This window comes from Nothoprocta perdicaria, unplaced genomic scaffold, assembly GCF_003342845.1.
Source record: "Nothoprocta perdicaria isolate Ctin4 unplaced genomic scaffold, notPer1 scaffold_89, whole genome shotgun sequence".
In the NCBI taxonomy this organism is placed as follows: Eukaryota; Metazoa; Chordata; class Aves; order Tinamiformes; family Tinamidae; genus Nothoprocta; species Nothoprocta perdicaria.
Window position 1 is genome coordinate 2,985,758 of NW_020456187.1, and position 20,789 is coordinate 3,006,546.

The following is a 20,789-nucleotide window of genomic DNA, read 5'->3' on the forward strand; positions in this document are numbered from 1 at the left end:
GACCCTGCAATCTTTCTCCTCATTTAAAACAACCCAAGAGGGTCTCCCAAGTTGGCCACACTTGCAAATTGTACTTCGCTCTCAGCAAAGAAGCGTTAGGCCAAGCTGTGTTGTGTGTGTGTCAATGATACCACAAACCGTCTGGATCACCATAGCTTCAGATCTGTTTAGAAGCAAGACGCTGGTGGGTTCAACAAGGCATATGATGCAGTGTAGAACAATACAGAAGCAGGTGGCACAAATTTTACTGGAAAGTGCTGTGAAAATTGGAGATTTACCTTCTCACCTCAGTGCTTCAGCACATGGTTCAATTACACTTAAGTGCTCATCTTCATCAGGTGAAAAATATTTAAAGTTGATTTGCTTGATTCCCCCCCCCCCCCCCCTTTTCTTTGGTAGTGTTTCTCACCATCTATAATGAGTGTTTTTATTTGAAAAAACAACGTTGAGCAGGATCCTCAGTGAAGACAGGTGAATACTTAAAGAAACCTCATGCAGAAATAATGGAAGATTCCTCCTGAATTTTTGGGCTCTACCTATTCATTGTGTTATGTTCTTTGCTCTGATTTTGGGAGGTGGAACACGTAGGGCTCTACAGGGGCCTTCTGATGCTGCAAACCCACAGCAGCAGTGAAAAGCAGCAGGGTCTACATGCTCCTCAGCTGCAAACTGGGCCTTGTGTCCCCGCAAGAACTGTCTGACGTCTTGCAGGTGCTAAATTAACTTTAATTTTCTGAAGTCAATATTTGCAGGCTCACTATCATTTTTTTCCTTGTTGTAAAATATAAAATATGCATTGAAACATGATGACCAACTATAGCGGTGCTCGGGCTGCCGTCCCAAAGGCTTTTGTTGCACCAGGCCTCCCAGGATGTCCTAATATAGGCAGCACTTAGAAGCTGCCCGTGCAGATCTCAGTTTGCCCTAAGCTCAGTCATACAGGGACCGACCAAAATTGTATATTTGATTCACGTTTTGGCTTATTTTGTAGTATTTGGTGGGTGTAGGTGAGCTATGCACACATGGGACAGCGTGGATGTTACACCGAATACTCACTCGAGTTCCTTACAGCTGGGAACTATGATATTAAACCTGTTTTGGGTTTGGAGAACCCCCAAAGCTCAGAAAGGCCACGTTTCTAAGGCAGGTGTGTTTCCTCATAGCTCTGCAGCTCATGGTCTCTGTACATCACTGCTTTACTCCCGTAGCTGCCTGTTGTGCCGCATGATGTGGAGCACAATGGCTCTATTTTCTTCTGCTGCTGAATAGCTTGGTAAACATTTTGTTCCTTCAGTTTACAGCAATGAAAGAAATTTATTATTGTGTGTTATGGGCTGTTTTCTTCTAAATCATCCCTGTTTATGCCTCTTTTTTCTTTTTTCTTTTTTTTTTTTCCTGCATGGTTTCAGTGCTGAAGAGTTGACAACCCTCTTTCTTTTCTCTTCTTTCTTTCTCACCCACCCTACAATAGACAGTGGCTGCAGCGCACGGCAGGACAGAGCCTATGGAAGCCAGGCGCTTGTGTAGCAGCTCTGAAGTCCAGCACTGTGACTCCTGGTCAGGTCTGTTAAAATCACAGACTTGTCAAAGCAAAAAGAAATGACCAACACTGTTCCTTGTGTGTGAAGAACTAGGATTATAGTTTAGGGAGTTGGTTGGTGCTTGTTAGCTGCTGTTGGCGCTGATTAATGTAGTTTCCTCTCTCCCTGCTTAATGTGTTGCATGTTCAAAGCACTGTAAATTCTTACTACCACGAATATCCCTTTGGGCTGCAGCGTTTTCTGGGCTGCAGAATGAGACTTGGTGTGACTTTCTTGAAGCTGTTTAATGTTCTAGTAGCAGAAGTGTCTCCTTTTGTGGCCAAGAGAAAAACAGACTCTCTGAACTCGTAGGAGGAAAAAAAAAGCATTTTGGTGACTCCAGTAGCTGCTTCCAAATACCATGTTGGACTTTGTATAGATGACGAGGCAGAAAATTTTGGGTGCTGGTGTGTCTGAAGTGCCCCATTTCTTCATTTATAGTGCTGGGGTAGGAGGACTCTTCTGGAGCTGGATATTCTTCCAACATTCCAGGAAGTTACAGAAATGCTAGAGATGGCAGTTGTATTTAATCACAAAAAATATATATTTACCTTTGGTAAACAAATATTTCTTTCCTCGAGGAGCTGTTGCAGTGAGTAGATTAAGGTTTTAAGCATCTTGCTGAATGATGGTACTTGAGGCCTCCCTTAAAGTCTCTCTACCTACTCCCTGTGCTAGTTATTTGACTTGTGTGCTGAAAAGCAGAGATGAAAAATGTCTCTGATAGAAAGATCAAGTTCTACTGAAATGAATAATCCTGATGGACTTTTTTATTAATCTAATTCCAGTGTAGCTTCACAGACGTCGAGGGAAGTAAACAAGGTTTGGTTTCTTCTTGTACGAAATACGTTGTACATCCCGTGATAAATACATTTCAGAGATCGTGTCTGATCATCTTCCATCCCATCTTCCTTATGTGGAAGGAACTCTGGAGAATTAAACGTTTTGCATTTGTATGTAATCTGTATTTTTAACTATGTCAAATCAAAAGTCAATGAGATCTGGCTCAATGAATTTCTGTTCTACCGTAGCATAAAAACGTCTCTTAACAGACTAACATCCAGTTGGAATTAGAATAATCCTATTGAGCTCTTGCTAATGAGAGAGACATCTGCAGCCATCCAGCTGCCAAGTATAAATTACAGGTATCTCACAGAAGGGGCGGAATCTCGTTTGGGAAAAGGAAAATGAAAAATCAAGCGAGCTGAGCCGGGAACCTGACTGAAGATCCTCACCGAGTTCACACTCTACACAGACATAGTACCCAGGTTGCTGCATCTTATTTTTGTCGTGTATTTTAAATGCCTTTGCTCTGCAGGAAGCTTTAAAACTAATGTATATTTATCGTTGTTTCATAATCGGCTCCCGCTTTGCAACTCCCCCTTCAAAGTTCTCGCTGCAAAGTTCCTTTCCCAATTTTCATCGTTTCTACTTGGCAAACAGTGTGTTGACTTTTCTTCCTCGCCACACGTTTGAATAGAACTGAAACAAGCAAAGATGCCCTTGGCTTACTTTTCTGCAGTGTTAGCAAGAACATATATAATCTCCAGCCTATTAAGTATTCCTTGCCTCGCTTTTTGCTGTGCAGAGCTAGGAAGGAACAGCTCCCGCACCAAGGGGCGTAGAGGGGGAATTCAGGTGTACAAGCTAAGGCTTCAAATTCAAAGTGACATTGCTGGGCTGGGGAGTTACAGATGCTCCTAGTTTTCAATGATTTCGTGTCGTCTTGAAGAAGGAGAATATTGGAATTATTGGAGTAGAGAGAATGCAGTCTGTTAGGTTTGGTTTAAGCAGGTAAAAGTGAAGGTGTAGCTGATGAAAGCAGCAACTTGGGAAGAGCAGGAGCAGAATGGGCCTAGTAGTAGCTGTGAACAGTTGTAAGTATTCGTAGTTCTTGCAGATAAATGGGTGTGTTACAGATGTGGTGGAAACAGAGGCAAAAGTTTTAATCTTTTCCCCAAATAATAGATTTAAAAAAAAACTAATTAAAAATTAGAAAAGGCATTCTCAGTTTTCCGGCGTGCTAATTTTTTGGCATTTGGGCTTGAAACAGCTTCACTTCATCTTATTTGTGTATTGCCATTTATAACCATTCAAAGCCTTTCTCTAAGGGCTCTTTGCCAGCTCTTAGGTCTGGGAGCGTGGGGTGCATCACCTGTGTGCTCCTCTTCTGCTCCCGAACCATTAATGCCCCTTCCTGTAATAACTGGAAATAACCAAGTCCTCAAATGAAAAACATATCCTTCTGAAACACCGTGTTTTTTTCAGTAAAGGGAGGAAATAAAAAGTGGCCTCTGATGTTGATTCTTTTTTTCCCTAAGCTCTTGGATGTGACTTTTATTGTATCTATAAAGGAATCATCTACAGATGTTTAAGGCACACTCGTGCAGGGGCTTGTGTGGGGAATTTTTTTGGCTTGCATTCTTTGTTACACAAAGAATTAGTTAGATCTTTTGGCATAGTAAGTGGTCCCATAATGCCAAGTAAAAGAGACTAAGCTTAGCTAGATTTTCTGGGGAAAAAATAAGTATGATATTTTTAGTGTTACTTATTTCCACAATATTTTTTCCCAAACAGGTAATTGCAGAAAACTACAGATTCCCACTGCAGGCATTAAGTCTAGGAAGCTTTCCCAGCTGCTCCATCCAATAGAGCCAGCTGGAAATCTTGGAGCAGAGCAGCCCACTTGGTCTGGAGCTTCCACTGGATTCCAGTTAAGCAGCAGGCTGGGATAATCACCTGTAAAAAAACATTTAGGAGTCTGTTAATGCTCTTGTCCTTGGGGAGTGGAAGTCCCTAGGGTGCATGAAGCAGTTTCTCATCACACTCTGCAACTCTTCTGAGGAAGTTACACCTTAAACTGATCTATTAATTTTCACAAGTGCCACTAGTCCTAATGCTGCGTGATTGAGCAAAGAACTGGATGGCATTAATATTAATCTCCTCTGTGCTTTATGGAAGAGGTGTTTTTCCTGGTAGCTTTTTCTTACAATGTTGAGTGTCAGTCGTCTTGGTGTCTTCTCAGACAACGATGCCTTCCTCTCCTTGGTCGTTTTTAGATGCCTTTCTAAAGGAGACCAGAACTGTGCACGTTACCCAGAATATGGGCATAGGAAGCTTTACAGAGCAGAAAGTGGTTCCTTCCTCTCATTCACAGCATCCTTTCCGATGACAACCAGCATTTTGGGGGATCCCGGGCTACCTCTGCACGTTACTTGAAGTTCTCGGAGAACTGTAAACGTAGAGCAAGTCCATGGCAGCCAACGTGCAGCCAACGTACTGCGACGGATGTAGCTGGATGGAGCTGGACTTTGATCCCTCTGTGTTTCTGTTACTATTCTTTAATATGCATCAGTAATGTTTTCTTGCTGCTGGCCAGATTATGGTTTTATATGCTCACCAAAATAGGCTATTTCCTCTAAAGCTTCTCGATTCTCTTGGAGATGATGCCAAATGCTTACTGTGCATCTAAGCAGAAAAATAACGAAGTGACAACTGAAATGAATGTTAGTTGGGTTCTGAAGGGCCAGTTGTAATTTCTAATTGCTGGCTGTCAAGTGTCTAGTGACTTTAAACTTTTTATTTTCCCATTTTTCCCCCTTTAATTCAATTGCAAGGTCAAAAACAACTGGGCAGCACAGTTTGAACTTGCTTAAAAATAGGAGCGTATCAGGAATTTGCTCGGAAGCCTAAATTGGAGAGGAGCTTTAAGAATGTTTGCAATGTCTCTGACACTATGGGATCTTAGTCTTCCAGAAAAAAAAAAACGTTTAGCTTTTGTTTTGTCCTGCCATTGCAGGCAAGTAAGTTGGTCTTGAATGGGTTTGGTAGACTAAGATTTTTGAACTTACATTTTTTAATTGAACTAAAATTTTTGAATCCATGAAATTGGCCAATTTTATTCAGCTTCTGTGTTGTCTGCACCAACCCATGATTCTCCTGCGATCCGTAACTCAGGTTAGAGAGAATCAATGTTTTCTGTAATTACTAAAACAAGCAATGTCCTTCATTTTCAAAGCCAAACAACATGTGGCTTCCTTAAAGAAATGCATTGACGTCTAGCGTGTAACCATGTCAGAGAAAATTCCTCAAGCAAAGATAAGCAGTTGTGCACAAATACAGCATGTTCACCTGCAGGAACTCCTAATAAAGGAAGATTTGCTAGTGAACAAATAATTTTACTGTATTAATCTGTCATAGAATGAACCCAGACTTTACTGTGTCTCACAAGTACTGCAGATTTAATACCGTCATGTTAACTCTGTGCTTAAATTTGCTTTGTAACACATCTTCAGACGTTATTTTGGAAGTGTTTGCGTGACCTCTGCCAACACAGTGTGGAGCATTTCAGTAGCACTGTGTGCAATCACAGCCTGCTTGTTTGAGCCAGTGCTGCTTATATCCCAGGTGAGAAAGAGAAACTGGGGCAGAAGGACACAGATCTGTCTCCTCAGCCTATTCTCTTGAAATGCAGAGCTCTTTACATTAGCTTAAGCAGAACCTAGGGCTGCAGTCAGCACTGGGTAATTCATGCTGTAGTCTCCAGGTAGCAGTTTGCAGTGTGGGAGAGCTCTAAGGGATAAGTCGGAAGTCTGCGGTCCAGCAGAGGCTTTAATGCAGATCTCTTAGTGCCTGGCATGTTTTCTAAGTGCTGTGCCACTGCTCTCGCTTTACGGACCCTCCTTGCATGGTATTAAGCTTCTTACCATGTAAGTACATAATAAGAAAAATACCCCTTTTTATGGGAGCCTGAATTAAGGCACAACTTAGACTTTTGGAGGCGTAAAAAGCCATAATGACAGTAGAAAGCAATCTCACTTCTGTAGCTACCATGGAACATGGCACTTAAAATATTAAGCTAAGTTTTATGCCCCAGGGGAAGATGCAGGACCAGCCTCAGAGGCCTGGTCTTGCTACCATGTCTTCTTCATGCAAGAAGACAAGCCCTGTAAAACATGTAGTATTTGGGAGAGGGGAGGCCAAAGTGAGGAGCCTGTGCTGATAGTCTAATGCACAGCAGAAGAGCGAGGATCCCTTCTCATCTCCATGTGGTATCTGCTGAGGCCTCCTGCCACTGCTATACGGGAGTGAAAGGGAGTGTGAAAATTGCCTAACGTAACACAGAGCTAGGGAGTAATCAGTGTTGGCCTCCATCTCTTGAGATCATCTGTTCCCACCCCACTGCTCAAGCAGGTCACCCAGGACATGCAACACGTGGCTGCTTCGTCCTGGTCGGGGTGTCTTGTGACTTCAGCTCCTCAGTCCTCCTTCGCAGTTGAGTAGGACAAGTGTCCTCCCATGTTGCCATGTTCCATATGGCAGGACAGATTTCCCTGCTCACTTGAGCGTTCTTAGCTGTTCTTTTTAGGATCACGATCCTCTGAGAAATGGCGCTTTTTTTTTTTGTTTTGTTTTGAAGCTGGGGCCCTTGAGTAGGTGGCACAGCCTGCTGTTTCCCTTGGAAGGGAGGAATAGCTGTGAACTGGAAATTTCAGTTACGTGTCTCTTGCCTTTCTTGTGTGCAAATGTGAGGTTTTCGTTTATTTGAGTTCGTTTGCACTTGAGTTCTTGCTTCTTTCCCTGTAGTACTTCAGAATTCAATAAACTCTATAAAAATAGCAGCCTTCCTTGATGCCCTGCTGATTGTCAAAGCAGATAATCTTAGCTAAAACCATAAGAAAACACATATTTGGCCTTTGGTGATTTAATTTTCACTGATGTGCAAGTAATTGTATCTTTCCGATCATTATTGTAGATGACAAGTCACAGTCACTCCAAGGAAACGTGACATTTTCTTGCTTCCTTGACTTCTGGAGATGCTGGTTTTAGCTTCACTGGAGTGTGTTGCTTTAACAAGTCCAGAATGAAGGCCAAGGCAAGGGGGGCTGAAGGGAGAGGGAGCAGGAAAGAGGAACTTGGCCTTGATCCGTAGGTAAATCTGAGAAATCTGCAGTAGTTGCAGGAAGCTGTTCTTGATTTGCTGAATTTTCAACTATGCCTTGTTGAAATCTCCAACCCTATCGATTCAAAACAAAAACACCCTATACCACTTGCATTAGATCTCCTTACTTGGAGCATAAGAAAAGAAGTGTGAGGGGGCACATGCTGATGCTTCCCTGTCCTGGAGGCATTTTGGAAAGCAAATTGAGTGTTGGAAGGAACAAGCAGGTTTTTATTGCATTTTTTGTGTACCTTTATTATTCCTGGTGAGTGGTAGCAACTACAGAGCTTCTAGTAGTCACAATGGTCTCTCAGTCTGAAATATTAGGAATTTTAAAGAAGAAATTCTGAATCAATGGGTTTGTTTCAGGTGTTACATTAGCCCATATTGAAAGGTGTCTGGAAAAAGAGTAGCTAATTGATAACTTGTCATAAATCTGTGGTGTAGTAAAAGATCTCTGAAATATTTGAATAACCAAAAATTCATTAAAAAGCTGATTTTGGGGCTGCTTTTTCCACGTGTGTTGTTCTCTACTAACTAATAAGCAGACACATTTGCTAGAAATAACCTTCCCTCAGTGAAGATCAAAAACAGTGACTTGTGGACAACTCGACAATACTCCAATTTTCGTAATTCTTTTGTCCTCAGGACCCTCTCAACGAGCGACGATGTTGAGGACCGCGAGACGGAGAAGGGCCGCCTGGAAGAAGCTTACGAGAAGTGCGACCGGGACCTGGACGAGCTCATCGTGCAGCACTACACCGAGCTCACCACCGCCATCCGCACCTACCAGAGCATCACAGAGCGCATCACCAACTCGCGCAACAAGATCAAGCAGGTACCCCCTGACCTTGGCTCCCTGGGCAGCTGGGGGCTCTCATCCTCCCTTGGCAGCTTGGGGGCTCCTCACCCTTCCAGCCTCGTAGGGTGAGCAGGTACCAAACTGCACAGTTCTTGCTGCTTTTCCATGTTTATTTTTCTTCTACTGGTAGTATGATGATGTGATTTCCCATTTTAAGCTGTCTTTCTCTCTTCGTTTTCCCACTGCTTGTAATCAACGTGAACTGAACTAAAAATTGAATTGAGCAAACGCTCTTGGCCACCAGATATGAAACAGAGCTGCTTTTTGCCTCTGTCTGTGAGGTGGCTACAAGTAGGCCATGTGGTCCTAAAACAGTGGCCCCAGGCTGTGTCTCATTTTTTTTTTTATAGGGTCTCTCTGCTGTTTGAGAACGCAGTTAATAAGTAAGATGAGAGTTGGATACAAAGAGCAAAGCTTTATCTTTCCTTCTGTTTGTTTATTTTCTGGGCACATTGCTGTTGGGTTTCTGAAGTCTAGGGGCTGCTAACCTAACACCTGTGAATTTAATCTGCTGAGGTCTTTACACAGTGGCCTCCAGCTAACTCCTAAATTCATAGTTGAGTGACTCATCAGCCTGAGTTTTATTTTTCCACAGAGAACATGAATTTCAGTGCCATTTCCATGTGCAGCCCTGTTGCGAGTCTGCGTGAACTCTGTGCCCCTGGGTCTTGGTGCGTTCTGAGTGCTCGCACTTGAGGCCTGTGCCAATAAATAACTCGGGCCCTCTTTGTTGTGGTCCTGCTCCATCTGCTTGCTCTCCGCAGCTCTGAGAACAGCAGCAATAAATGAATCTTTTGTCTCCTGTTTATCATTTGCTTCATCTGTGGCTTGGTGTACCTAAACTTTGCAAACGGGGTACAAAAAAATAAAAATATATTTTTGTTTTTCCTGGCTCTGTGCATTAGGAGCAATAGGCTGCCACTGCTCTGCGGTGGTACTGACCCTGCTGGCTTTTGAAATTCATTTAGCAATTTCAAAAGGGAGTGAGAGCATTCTGATGCTTACCCAGGGTAAGAGTTCCTTTTAGGATTTATGTACAAAGCTCAGCTCTTTGAAAGCAAAGATCAATTGCACTAAATTTGAAGTAAACTAGCCTGTAACCTGTTTTCATCCTATATACTAAGCTTTGCAGACGTCAACATCAACATGCACAGACCTTTGGCCTCGCCTGTGCATGTTGGTTTTGACCTCTGCAAAGCTTAGTGAAGACCTCTTGGTCTCACCTAGGAGAATGACTGTAAGGGTGAAGGACCTTTTGATATTTAAATTTTCTTATTAGATTTGATCCACCTACATGGAAGTAACTTTGACCTAATGTCACGGGAGGCACCAGGTGTGGCTTGTCACCAATCTGTATTACAGTATCGAGTCCCTTTTGATGTTCCCATGTTGCAGGCGTTGGATGATCACATAGGCATCAACCTGGATTAGAAATCACTTGCAGATGTGGTAGATAGTTCAGATTCCTTCATGGATCTGCCTTTTCCTTGCATTCAGTTCTTCTATGAATTCTTGTGGGGAAAGCTTTGCTGAGGCCCTGCAAAACTTTAATATTAAGGAAAAGCAACCAGACCTGCCAAGTTCTATATATTTACAATTCAGTCCTTGCCCCAACTCCCTAATGCTGATATAGTTGATCTGATCACAAAGTCAGAAGTAATGGTGTGAGGCTCCTTCTGGCTCTGTGATTGTGTGGGATTTTTTGCTTGTTCTGCTTGAAACAAAAATACTTCAGGCAATGTTAGTGTCTCTAACCTGAAGAAAAATACTGTTTATTTATTCAATTATCAACAGGTAGAAATGAAAAAATACTGCATGAGTCAAAACAAACCTTTGGGTCACCCCTCTGTTTTGTGGCAGGGGATCCTTTCATTTTTCTGCAGGGATGGCCTTGAATGTCTTGCAGAACAGATTTTGCACTGTGCAAGAGCAGTCCAGTGGTGATGATGTGTGCCGAGTCAATGAAATATTTTAAGACAGAGCTTAAGATAGAGCTTTTAAGAATAGAGCTTAAGTCTGAAATGCGCTCTGTGATTTTTTTAGTTTGCTTCTGCTTTTGTAGCAAGTTCTGCCACTCTCACATTGGCTCTTCTCTTGCCTGGGAACTTGCCAAATTTCATGGTTTCTTTTGGGAAAGGCATTGCAGAACATCATGTTGTTAAACTGTAATCTTGGTCACTTGCAACTCATGATGGAGTCTGGCTTATGTGGCTGGTTTTAATCAGCAGTTACCTGTGTTTTGGTCCGTCTGTGTTTCGGCACTTTGCAAAATGCCTTTAGATGAACAAGGTGGGAGAACATGCAGCCAGAGAAGGGTTTTTGAAGCATTTTAAAGGCTCAATATTCAAAACTAAATTGAAGGGTCTACTTTGAGTCTCTCTTCATGTGTAATTCAGTGAGAGTTCAGCCTGACAGAAGGTTAGACCCTAAGTATTCCTGGCTTATCATGGAAACAAGAGCCATGTGAAAGCAATGTGTGAAGCTGTGTTATTTGCTTCCATATTTTAATTCGTGATTTGCATTATGCAAGAAAAGCTAGGTTGTACTGACCATCTTGTAGGACCTTTGGAGATATTGAGGGCAGACAACGAAGATCTGGTCTGAGAGAATGGCAAAGCAAAGCCCTCGATGCTTTTCCTTAGGGTGGGATGGACAGTAGGGACTCTGCCTCTGTTGCTGAGATGACCTATATTGTAACTGCTGTTTGTTTTGGTGAATCCTGGTTTCATGCCAACAAAACTGGCATTGTCTGAGCTACTAAGAAAATGGTTACACTGTTGGGTAGTCAGGTTTTGTTAAAATGAACATAAAACTTGGAGAAAGGACTAGGAGACACAGCCCAGTTTGGAACAGGCAGATGGAAAACCTTTACACAAGGGAAGATAGCAATGGCTTATTTGTTTTTGCTGAACGAGATCGTTGTGGATACCTAAATACTGAGTTGACAGCTGGAAAAGCTGCAGATAAGTCTTTGGTCATGTTAGTAGGAACATACATTTTTTCATATTGTGATACTTCAGTTCAATTTTCACTGGCAGTAAAAAGTTGAGCTAAAATGCATTCCCTTTCAAAAGCCATTCCTCCTTGTATGCACTGTACGACTGCCCCTATATCAAGGAATAGCCAGTCAGTGCATGTGAATTTGATTATTGCCTTGTACTGGTTTTATAATTCCTTAAATTGAGTGTTGGAGTGGACTTGCTTGTTCTAGATTCCAGTACAAGGAACAGATTACTTTGTTCTTCTGATGTGCCCCTCGTAGGTGAAGGAGAATCTGCTCTCATGCAAGATGCTGCTGCACTGCAAGCGGGACGAGCTGCGCAAGCTGTGGATCGAAGGCATCGAGCACAAGCACGTCCTGAATCTGCTGGACGAGATAGAAAACATCAAGCAGGTGCCCCAGAAGCTGGAGCAGTGCATGGCCAGCAAGCACTACCTCAATGCAACGGACATGCTGGTAAGATGGGCTACCTTGTGCTAGGCACCTGCTCACCAGAAACACGCTCCTTATCTCTCTGGTCATTCACATGTGTTGCTTGTGACGTTTAGTCGTTTACTTTTTTTCCTTGGATTTTCTTCTATGTCTTGTTCTATCACTCGTTGCTTTCCTGTCCTGGAATTTCCATTTATGCCTTTGCTTTAACTTGCTCCTTTCTGCAATGAATTTGGAGTCACTCTCTTACAAACAAGAAATAATTGAATGGAGTATCTTCTTCTTTCCAAATGATCCTCGCTTGTTTGCTTTGTCCTGATCCTGATTCTTTCCATAACTAGATGGTTCTCCACCCATCTGACCTGTGCATAGGATTTTTTCCTGCTTTTGCAACCTGGTGTTTTGTTCTCTTCTGACTTTCTCTGATCTCTCTACCCCTTTTAAAACATCCTCTTGAGTGCGTTTTTATGCTCCATCACCTAAACTTACTGTCCTTTATTTAAAATGACTTTCCAGGACACCTGCTTTTATCATCATCTTTCTCCATATCTTAGTAATTGCCTCAAAACTAACCCACTTTCTGGAAGAACTATCCCATTTTTTTCCTATTTCATCTCCCAAAAATATCTTCACAACTTTGGTCAGCTATTCAGAGATCATTTTTTCCCATTTTCCACCATTCAGGTACATTCACCTCCTTTTGCTCTGTTTATCAGACTTCTTGATCCTTTCTTGATATCTCCAGCTCGTTCTCTCATCTTACTCCGCCTCTTCAAGGGATTTCTCTTGTTCTTGTCATTTCCATTCCTTTCACTGCATACCTTTCAATTTCAGTCTTGTGTTGAAGGAAGAAGTTTCCTAAAACTCCTAAATTGTCCTTTTCTTTCTTCTGTTCTCTCTAAACTTGCTAAACATGTTCCCTTGCCAGGCTTTGGATTTTTCTTTCTAAAAACTGCCTTATACCAGTAACTAAAGTCTTTTGAAGTCAAAGTTAGGGAAAAAGGGATATGTTTCATATTCTGTATTTTTTTTCCAGATAATCCCCTTAAAGGAAATCTTTTCATTGCCATTTATTTACTTTTATTGTGGTCATCTTTACTGTCCTTTGTATTTCTATGCCTGTTTGCTTCTTTTTAACAAGTCGTTATTGAGCAGCATCAAGAGCTGGTAATCCTGGTGTTGTCATTCCTAGGGTAAAAAAATCTCCCTTAATTCCCTTCTTTCTGGCTTCACTCATTTTACCTTAAATGTGACTTTCTAAAACCTGATTTTTCCAAATATTCTTTGAAACGTCTTCAACAGTTAATATCCATTTTCATGATGGCTTAAGTAACTGCATGTGGATTTTTTTGTTGTTGGTGTAATCTCTTGCCTGACTTCAGCCATTCTTCACCTTCCTGTTCTCTTCTGTTGTTCATCTGCTTTTATTTTTCATGCCACATCTAGTGCAATCATATTTCTCTACTTTAGTCACAATATTCCCTTTCTTCCTTTCTAAAATCATCTTCCAGGAACCCTCTCAATCTTATTCTTAAGTTCTCCCTTTCCTTCGAATTATTGTCTTGCATCTTTCCCACTTAATTGTAAGGATTAACAGCAATCACAATCCATGTATAATCCAACTGGTGCTGCCTTTTCCTAATCAAGAGCACGTGCTAAAAAGCTAATTTGTCCTTCTCTAAAGAATAGTTTTAGAAGGCCAAGTGCTCAGATTTGGCAGCATTTTTTTGGGGGGGGAAATAGGTCATAATGAAAAATCTAGAGAAATAATTCATTTTATGTCCAGATTATAGAATATTGCTGTTAAATGTCAAGTGTAGCAGTAACTTAGTTGCATTTGGAGCTTTTTAATGGTCAAGATTTGCTGTGGGCTCATGGGCTTTTGCCATCTTCTGCTAGCACTGCCTTGGCAATGCTGCATTGCTGTAATCACTCACTCGCTGCCGGATAATTCCCCTCTCCTTCTCTCTGCTCTGAACATTGTGTAAAATAATTCTTAAACTGTCAGGGCTGCAGGGTGTTTATAGCTCTCTTTGTCCTTTTGTTTCCTTCCTCAAGGTAAACAGCTGCTCGTGGCTTAGAAAAAGCCCGAAGTGATCTGACAAGGAGCTTGTCTCCCTTGCGTTGAAATTGGAGCGCTGATTAATAACGTTGCCTGTAGCTCTGTGATACGTACAGGCAAAATTAGACCTTTGCAGTCGTCGTGTTGGGTTGATGCAAGCCCACTAATGGCGTAATTTCTGGTTGCTGCATCGCCTTTCTGCAGCCTGTTCTTTGTATTCCACTCACATTAATTGAAGTAATTTTGCCACTGAAGCGTGTTTCAAACCTCTGCATTTAAATTGAAATTTTAATTCCCTTATTGTTTGGAGAAGACAGCTGAAGATGGCTTGTTACAGGTTTCATTATCACTCAAAACACTCCAGCTGCTGGTTCTAATGTGCAATGACTGGGTAATGCTGCAAAGAATTATTAATATAAGAATGGCAGCTTTTCCCAGTGCTCTGAACAAGATGCAGAGGTATTTTGTGACAGCTTCTATTTGTATGAAGTTTAAAAAAAAAAAGCCTTTTTTTTATTATTATTTATTTTATTTCTGATTCAGTATGCACCAGGAGTAACACAAATGTGCTTTGAATATCATCTGTCCAAGTCCTGGCATCTTTATAGTATGCATTGCCACTAAGTAGGGCCAATAGGATCAGTGTTGCTATAATTGCAGCTTATGGAGCCTGTGATTAAAAGAATGTAGTTCAAATCTTATTTGAAATGTGAATCCTCAGAGAAGTGACGAGGATCCAGAACATATCCAGCCCCTGTTAAGGCCAAATAATTCTCCATGAATTTCAACTTTGAAATCAAGGGTTGGACTAACTTTCATTGAGGCTGGAGGAGAACGTGCTGCAGGAAGAAGGTGCATGGGGCCAGAAGGGGTCCCCCATGGAGAAGACAGATAGGTAATGGCCGTACTCCCCCAAAAGCACGTCTTGAAGTCAGTTCCAAGTCTTCTCATTTCAGCAGACATCTGGAAAAATCATTATTGCAGTTTCGTGTCCGATTTCCGCCACTATTGGGTTGCGTTTTGAGGGGCAGTACCCTGGAACAAGCAGTAAGTCAATTAACTCCACTAGTGTAGAGGTCTGTGGTGTTGATCTAGCTGTTCGGGCTCTGCTGTTGACCCACGAGGTACCCATAGGGAGGAATTAATATTTTCCATTTGTTTAAATAAACTAAGAGATTAAATGCTAAAAACAGTGGAAGGAAGAAGCGTTGTTTAATCAAGTAATTAAAGGTCATGTCATAATACAACTACACGAAAATTGCTTAGGCTACTTTCTTTGCATTTCCTGGCTTTTAAGTGTCTAGTTCTGCAATTTTAATGAACTGGTATTACTCTGGCAAAATATACAGAGGCTTTTTCTTATTCCTTTTTAAATCTTTTAAATCTAAGAGACTGTGAAGGAAATTCCAATGAGGATGGGACTTGTTACATCAGGTAACAAAACAGAGCAAAGCTGCAGCAGGGTATCAGTAAGGAGTGAGGATGACTTCCATAGCCAGTTACTTTTTGTTGTTGTTTTTTGTTTTTTGTTTTTGTTAGAAGGAGAGTATGAAGTAAAAAATCACTAGTATAGACCCCTCTATGTCGTGTTCACTTTAGCTTAACATCACATTTAGTCGTGTTACAGAGTGAGGGACTGGTTTGCATCTCTTTCTCATGGGTGCATCCTTCTGCTTTAGCCTGTGCATGTCTTTGGCCTAAGAAATAGTTGAAATGGCAGAAATTTGTTTCTCACAAAAGTTGGCCAAGAAACCCTCCAACACCCACCTTTCTTTATGGTTTTTTTTCCCCAATGTTAAGGACTTCTCTTTTCAGAACATGCCACTTCTCCCTTTCTGCTCCCTAATAGAGAATCATAGCATTGGACTTGGATTCAGAGAAGCAGGTTAGAGGGTTGAGAAGTTTCCCCAGGAGCAAAAATCACCGTGCAGGTACCCATGCACATGTGTCTGCCTTCTCCTTTCCCATTCCACCACCTAGCCCTTCAACTCAGTAACATTCCCCACCTTTCTATGTGTTTTATGCTAAGCTTCTACAAGCGATTAACACTTTTCCAGGTAACACTGCATATTTATTAACCTGGACGTGGTTATTGAGACAAATTTGGTTTTCTTTATGGGAGATTGTGACCTGTTGCTTTCCTCAGTGTGGTATTCAAAGAGTCTTTCAATTCAAAAATACCATGTAGTGTATTTCTTGCAGGATAAGTAGTCTGGAATATGACATTTAAAATAAAATCACCACCCAATTCTCAGTACACATTTTATTTACTGTTGCCTTTCTGCTTGAACAGTGAAAATCAATAAGAACAAACTTGCCTTTTGTTTTTGCACTTCCTGCAGTAGTGGGAGGCAGGTACTGCTTCAGACGGGCACATCTTGGAATTAATGTCTTAAGTGAAAATAGGAGATTCTTGCCTGGCTTGGGATTCTGCAGATATGGTTTAAAATAAAAATTAAATTTTGGCCTTACTTTAACATCTATTTCTTTTGCATTACAAAAACAGTAGTATTTTTCCCTGAAGTCTTTCTTCAGAGAACCCAGCATCAGCTCAGTTGATTAATGTCAACTTTTGCCTCAGAGAAGCATTGGAAAACTTGAAGAATTGATTTTGGTGGGTGATTACAGCTCCTTGCATGAAAAGCATTGGCGCTTTGTATTGCTAGAACATTTTTCACCTAATTTGTCTTTTATTTTCCTTAATTCTTTTCTGATCTTTCTTTTTGAGTAAACTTACCGGGCTGGGTTTAAAACCATTCAAAAGTGGAGAATTTCTTCCCGTTTTTAAACATCTTCGCTCTTTTCTCCCTTAATAGAGTTATCAATAACTCTGTCTCATTCTTTTTTTAGTGTAATTTCCATTATCCAAGGCAGCACATTGCATTAAACTGCTAGTGCCTGATACTGCCTCATTTGCATTGCCACGTGCTTGACCCCAGCCCCTCCGCTCTTAGTTAATGCACCAGCAAGCACTGATACCTCTCGGGAGTATTAACGGGTGGCTCTTTGCTCAACTAATAACAACCATTCGTTTAAGCTGATGAAAGTTTATTAAATAAGAAAACATGCTGTAATGAAGGGGGGACTCGAGGCATCCAGTATCTCGTGAGGATGGCAGGGAGCTGCAGCTGCACCGTGGATGCTATTTTTAATGTAAATCTGCAAAAATGAGGCTTGTACTGTCCAGAATGAGCATTTCTGCATGTTAAATCTTTATTAAATAAGAAAACATGCTGTAACGAAGGGGGACTCGAGGTATCCAGCATCCCATGAGGATGGGAGTGAGCTGCAGCTGCACTGTGGACACTGTTCTTAATGTAAGTCTTAAAAAGTGAGGCTTGTACTGTGCAGTACAAGCATTTTTGCATGTTAAATTAAATGTTTCAGCTCTTTGCTGGAGGCAGTTGCTGTTTTGGGATGGACCCTTCCTTGGGGGGCCCTCCAGGCACCTCTGGGATTTGGTGGTTTAGTTTCAACTTGTTTCCTCTTCAATTGATGGACCTACCACTGTTACACAGCTTCAGGTTAATATTTCTTTTGCCATTCAGATGGCAAAATTCACACATGGTTATCTTTATAATAAAGGTATTTTAAAGACATTGCTCTTTGAAATAAATATCTTATTATTTTTAAAATCGCTTTAAGTTTGTGTTTGAATACAGCTCATGGGTTTTCCAGTGATCACTAGACTTCCCATGAATTCTTCCTTGAACTCTGGATGTACAGACCTAGTTCTGCCCATAGTAAACTAGTGAAGCACATGCAGAGAGAAACTACTGAAGATCTCGTGCATAATGGAACAAAATAGAACTTAAATCTCCCCAGGTGAACTTGGCTGCATTTTTTAAATGCAACTTTAAAGCTAGTGAATGGTGGGTTAAGAGGTGGAATATATTTAGCTTTTAGTAAAGCATTTGAAACACTTGGGGTCCTTTTAGCCCAGAAGTTTTGCCCTGAAGCTGACTGATGTTATGGCTGGTAAATTGGCATAATGCTACCAAATGCCTCTGAGAGTTGTCTTGATAAAAGAAAAAGCATTATATGGACAGAGAGGAGGATTTGTGCTGAACAGTTCATGAATGACCTGACACGTGTTAGTAAATTAACAGGCAGAGCCAATGAAAAGAAGTTAAAAAATCCTGTCACAGCAGAGACCTGGGGCACAGGGGGTTTGAAGGACTTCAAATAGCATCTTGAAAACTTCAGAGAATCAATTTGGTCAACTAAAGGCTCGCATTGAAAGAAAACAAAAGGTTCCTCTGTTCTACTTTAGTACATTAGGACCCTCTTGTTCGAGATGTCGTTCAGGTAGAGAGAAGACCTTTGGGACAGAAGCAGTCTGAATCTTGGAAAAATACACTTTCCTGGTGTCAATTGAGGCTAAATAAGGATGAAGTAAATCAGAGACAAGGTATGGAAATGAAAAGTGGAAAGAAATTTGCCCTCAAATTTGCCCTGTTGCTTTTTGCCACGATCTGGACATTTGGCTTTAGCAGCGTCCCTTGGCAATGGAAATGATGCATGGAAAACAGCTCAGGCAAGTCTGTGCTGATGGATACACTGACTTTTAGGTTTTGTGGAACCCATTTAACTGCATTTCTGTTAAGATTGTCCTAATTTTTCATTTGAGCCCAAGCAAGCGAATTGGGGAATCCTCTCTGGTGGCTTCTAACCGCTCTGCTCCTCGTGCAGCGCTTGGGGTGTCGCTTCCTTGCTAGAAAGGCTCTGCTGAAGGGTAGCAAGAGGAGGAGGAAGGAGATTGATGGGTGACAGGACAAGGGAAGACTTGAACTGAATTTATGTAGCTGGCACAAAGAGCAGCAAGCGAGGAGCATAATTCTATAAATATTTTGAAGTTTGTGGAGGAAAGTAAGTTAAGGTGGGTCATTGCTATTTACATAAGTGCTTAGGAAAATAGAGAATGGTTGTACTTTCCCTCCAAGTGTTTAAAACAGGATTGTTTCTATGTTTGCATACATGAGGAGCAGTACTTTTGTTAATAAAAGGTATCCAAGTAAGATGTATGAAATAATTAAAGCGATGGTTGGAGATAGCAAAAGCGCTACATCATCTAGGAGACCTCGTCTATATTTTATAACATTGTGAATTGTGTCATTTCTTAGTCTTCATATACATGGTTTTTCTCAGGATTGGGTGCTCTGCTCTCTACCAACTGCCCTAGAATGGCCACGTTTCAGTGATGATAGGTGTAAACTGCCCTGTCCCAAAGCGACTTGGTAGCAGGGAATTCCCAAATCCCAGATTTCTGAAATACATCTTGAGTGCCAGTGGGTTATTTGGATGCCTGCACTGTCTTCAGAGGCAGCAGCCACTCAGCTTCATCCTAACTCACCCTGCCACCAGAATATTGAACAAATTCACAGATGGAGTACAGGCTCACTTGATAGAGACTTACGTCAAGCCTTTAATTAAAAAATATGAGTGCAGTTTCAGAGTAGGCTTAATCAGTTATTTGTTAATTATCTCTAGCATGAGAGATTCAAAACCTCCGCAACCTCCTGCTTTATGGATGTTGTCCCCTTCTCTCCACGTTCTGTGGAAAGTGCAGGGGATTTTTGGCAAAATATCCTCGACCTGGGGAATTTGTGCTTATTTTTTTGCTATTTAATACAAACTTCTGATCCCTGGTGCGGATATAGAGGAGGGCAAAAAAGACATAATCAAAAATCAGCTCAAACACTTTTCTTCTTCCTTCTCTTAAAATTATCACCCATTCTATTATTTGAATAGACACCATCATTTTTAGCCACTCTGCCTTTTTGCCAGCTGCAAAATCCCAGCAAGGGCTTTCCAAGTACCCAACAGTTCCTTATTGGAAGCAACCTCTCCTGCAGGTCAGGTGGACATTGAACTCAGTGCAGCTACTTGCTGTGGTCTGGCCAGGCACCTATAAAGCATCTTTTGGACTTTTTCCTTTCCTGTACCTTTTGAGAGCGAGTTCCTTGTAAACGCAGTAGATCGATTCTCTCCCTCTTAAATGTCAACGTGGTCTTCATCCGTCCAGCTGGGTAGCTGAAATCCTCTAGGCTGCTGCTATTTATTTGCAGTTTTAATCTGAGTGTTTTTTTTTCCTTTTGTTATACTGTGTTTGTATATGACTATATATATATATATCTTTTTTTTTTTTTTTTTTTCAAATTGTGACCTCTCACATTGTTATCTTTTAACCTTTCTCAGTTTTGTGTTCTCTGTGTTTTCTTATCTGTGCAGAGAACAGGCTGGTATCCCAGATGGGAGATCATCCTATTTTCTAATCCAAGCAGTCATTATTCCCTTTTTCCCATTCTAAAAATTATTTATTATTTTTATTTTATTTTCTTTCCTGAAGAAGGAGCTGGTTGAGGGAGTTCATTTTATTTCTGCTCGGAGACTTCCAGGAATTGTAGAGGTCTAAAATTAAAAATGCATTTCCTTTCTTCACACTTACCCAACAATGCTGTGCTGAAGCCTAAAATATTCTCGAAAAGGCTTTTAAGGAAACATGTAGCTTAAATTGCGAGCAGATTGGGGAAACTTTGGCCAAAATTGGAAGAAAGAAGAATTTTCACAAGTACGTTGCTAGTACTTGGTGTATAATATAGTCTGGAATGCTAAATTAAGCCCCTCCAAACTGGATGGCGGACAAATGTTTAACTACTTTTTAAAGCAATTAAACTCTATGTGTTCCCCTTTTAAGCAAGCTGCAGAATGGTTCTGTGCCACAGTTATTTTCCCAGAAACTTATGCTTTTTAGGTGGTATTTTTTCAAGTTATTTTTATTGATCCTTATATATCTTCAGGCCTCTGCTTATTATTGCAGATTATTACAGTTATTATTACTCTATATTACTACAGATAAGCAAATTTTAGCTTCAGAAGTGGCTACTGCTTCAGCTGACCCACGGCCTGTG

At 41.2% G+C, this 20,789-nt stretch overlaps 1 protein-coding gene across 1 annotated transcript in view; it reads left to right on the forward strand.

Moving 5' to 3' along the window:
• Positions 1 to 20,789, forward strand: part of EXOC4 (exocyst complex component 4) — a gene marked incomplete at its 3' end in the record, with an annotated part of 138,113 nt that overhangs the window by 7,616 nt on the left and 109,708 nt on the right. Inside the window, exons 2-3 of the mRNA XM_026052457.1 lie at positions 8,170 to 8,359; positions 11,646 to 11,840. Of these exons, the coding sequence (XP_025908242.1) occupies positions 8,170 to 8,359; positions 11,646 to 11,840 (385 nt within the window). The remainder of the gene's footprint in view (positions 1 to 8,169; positions 8,360 to 11,645; positions 11,841 to 20,789) is intronic.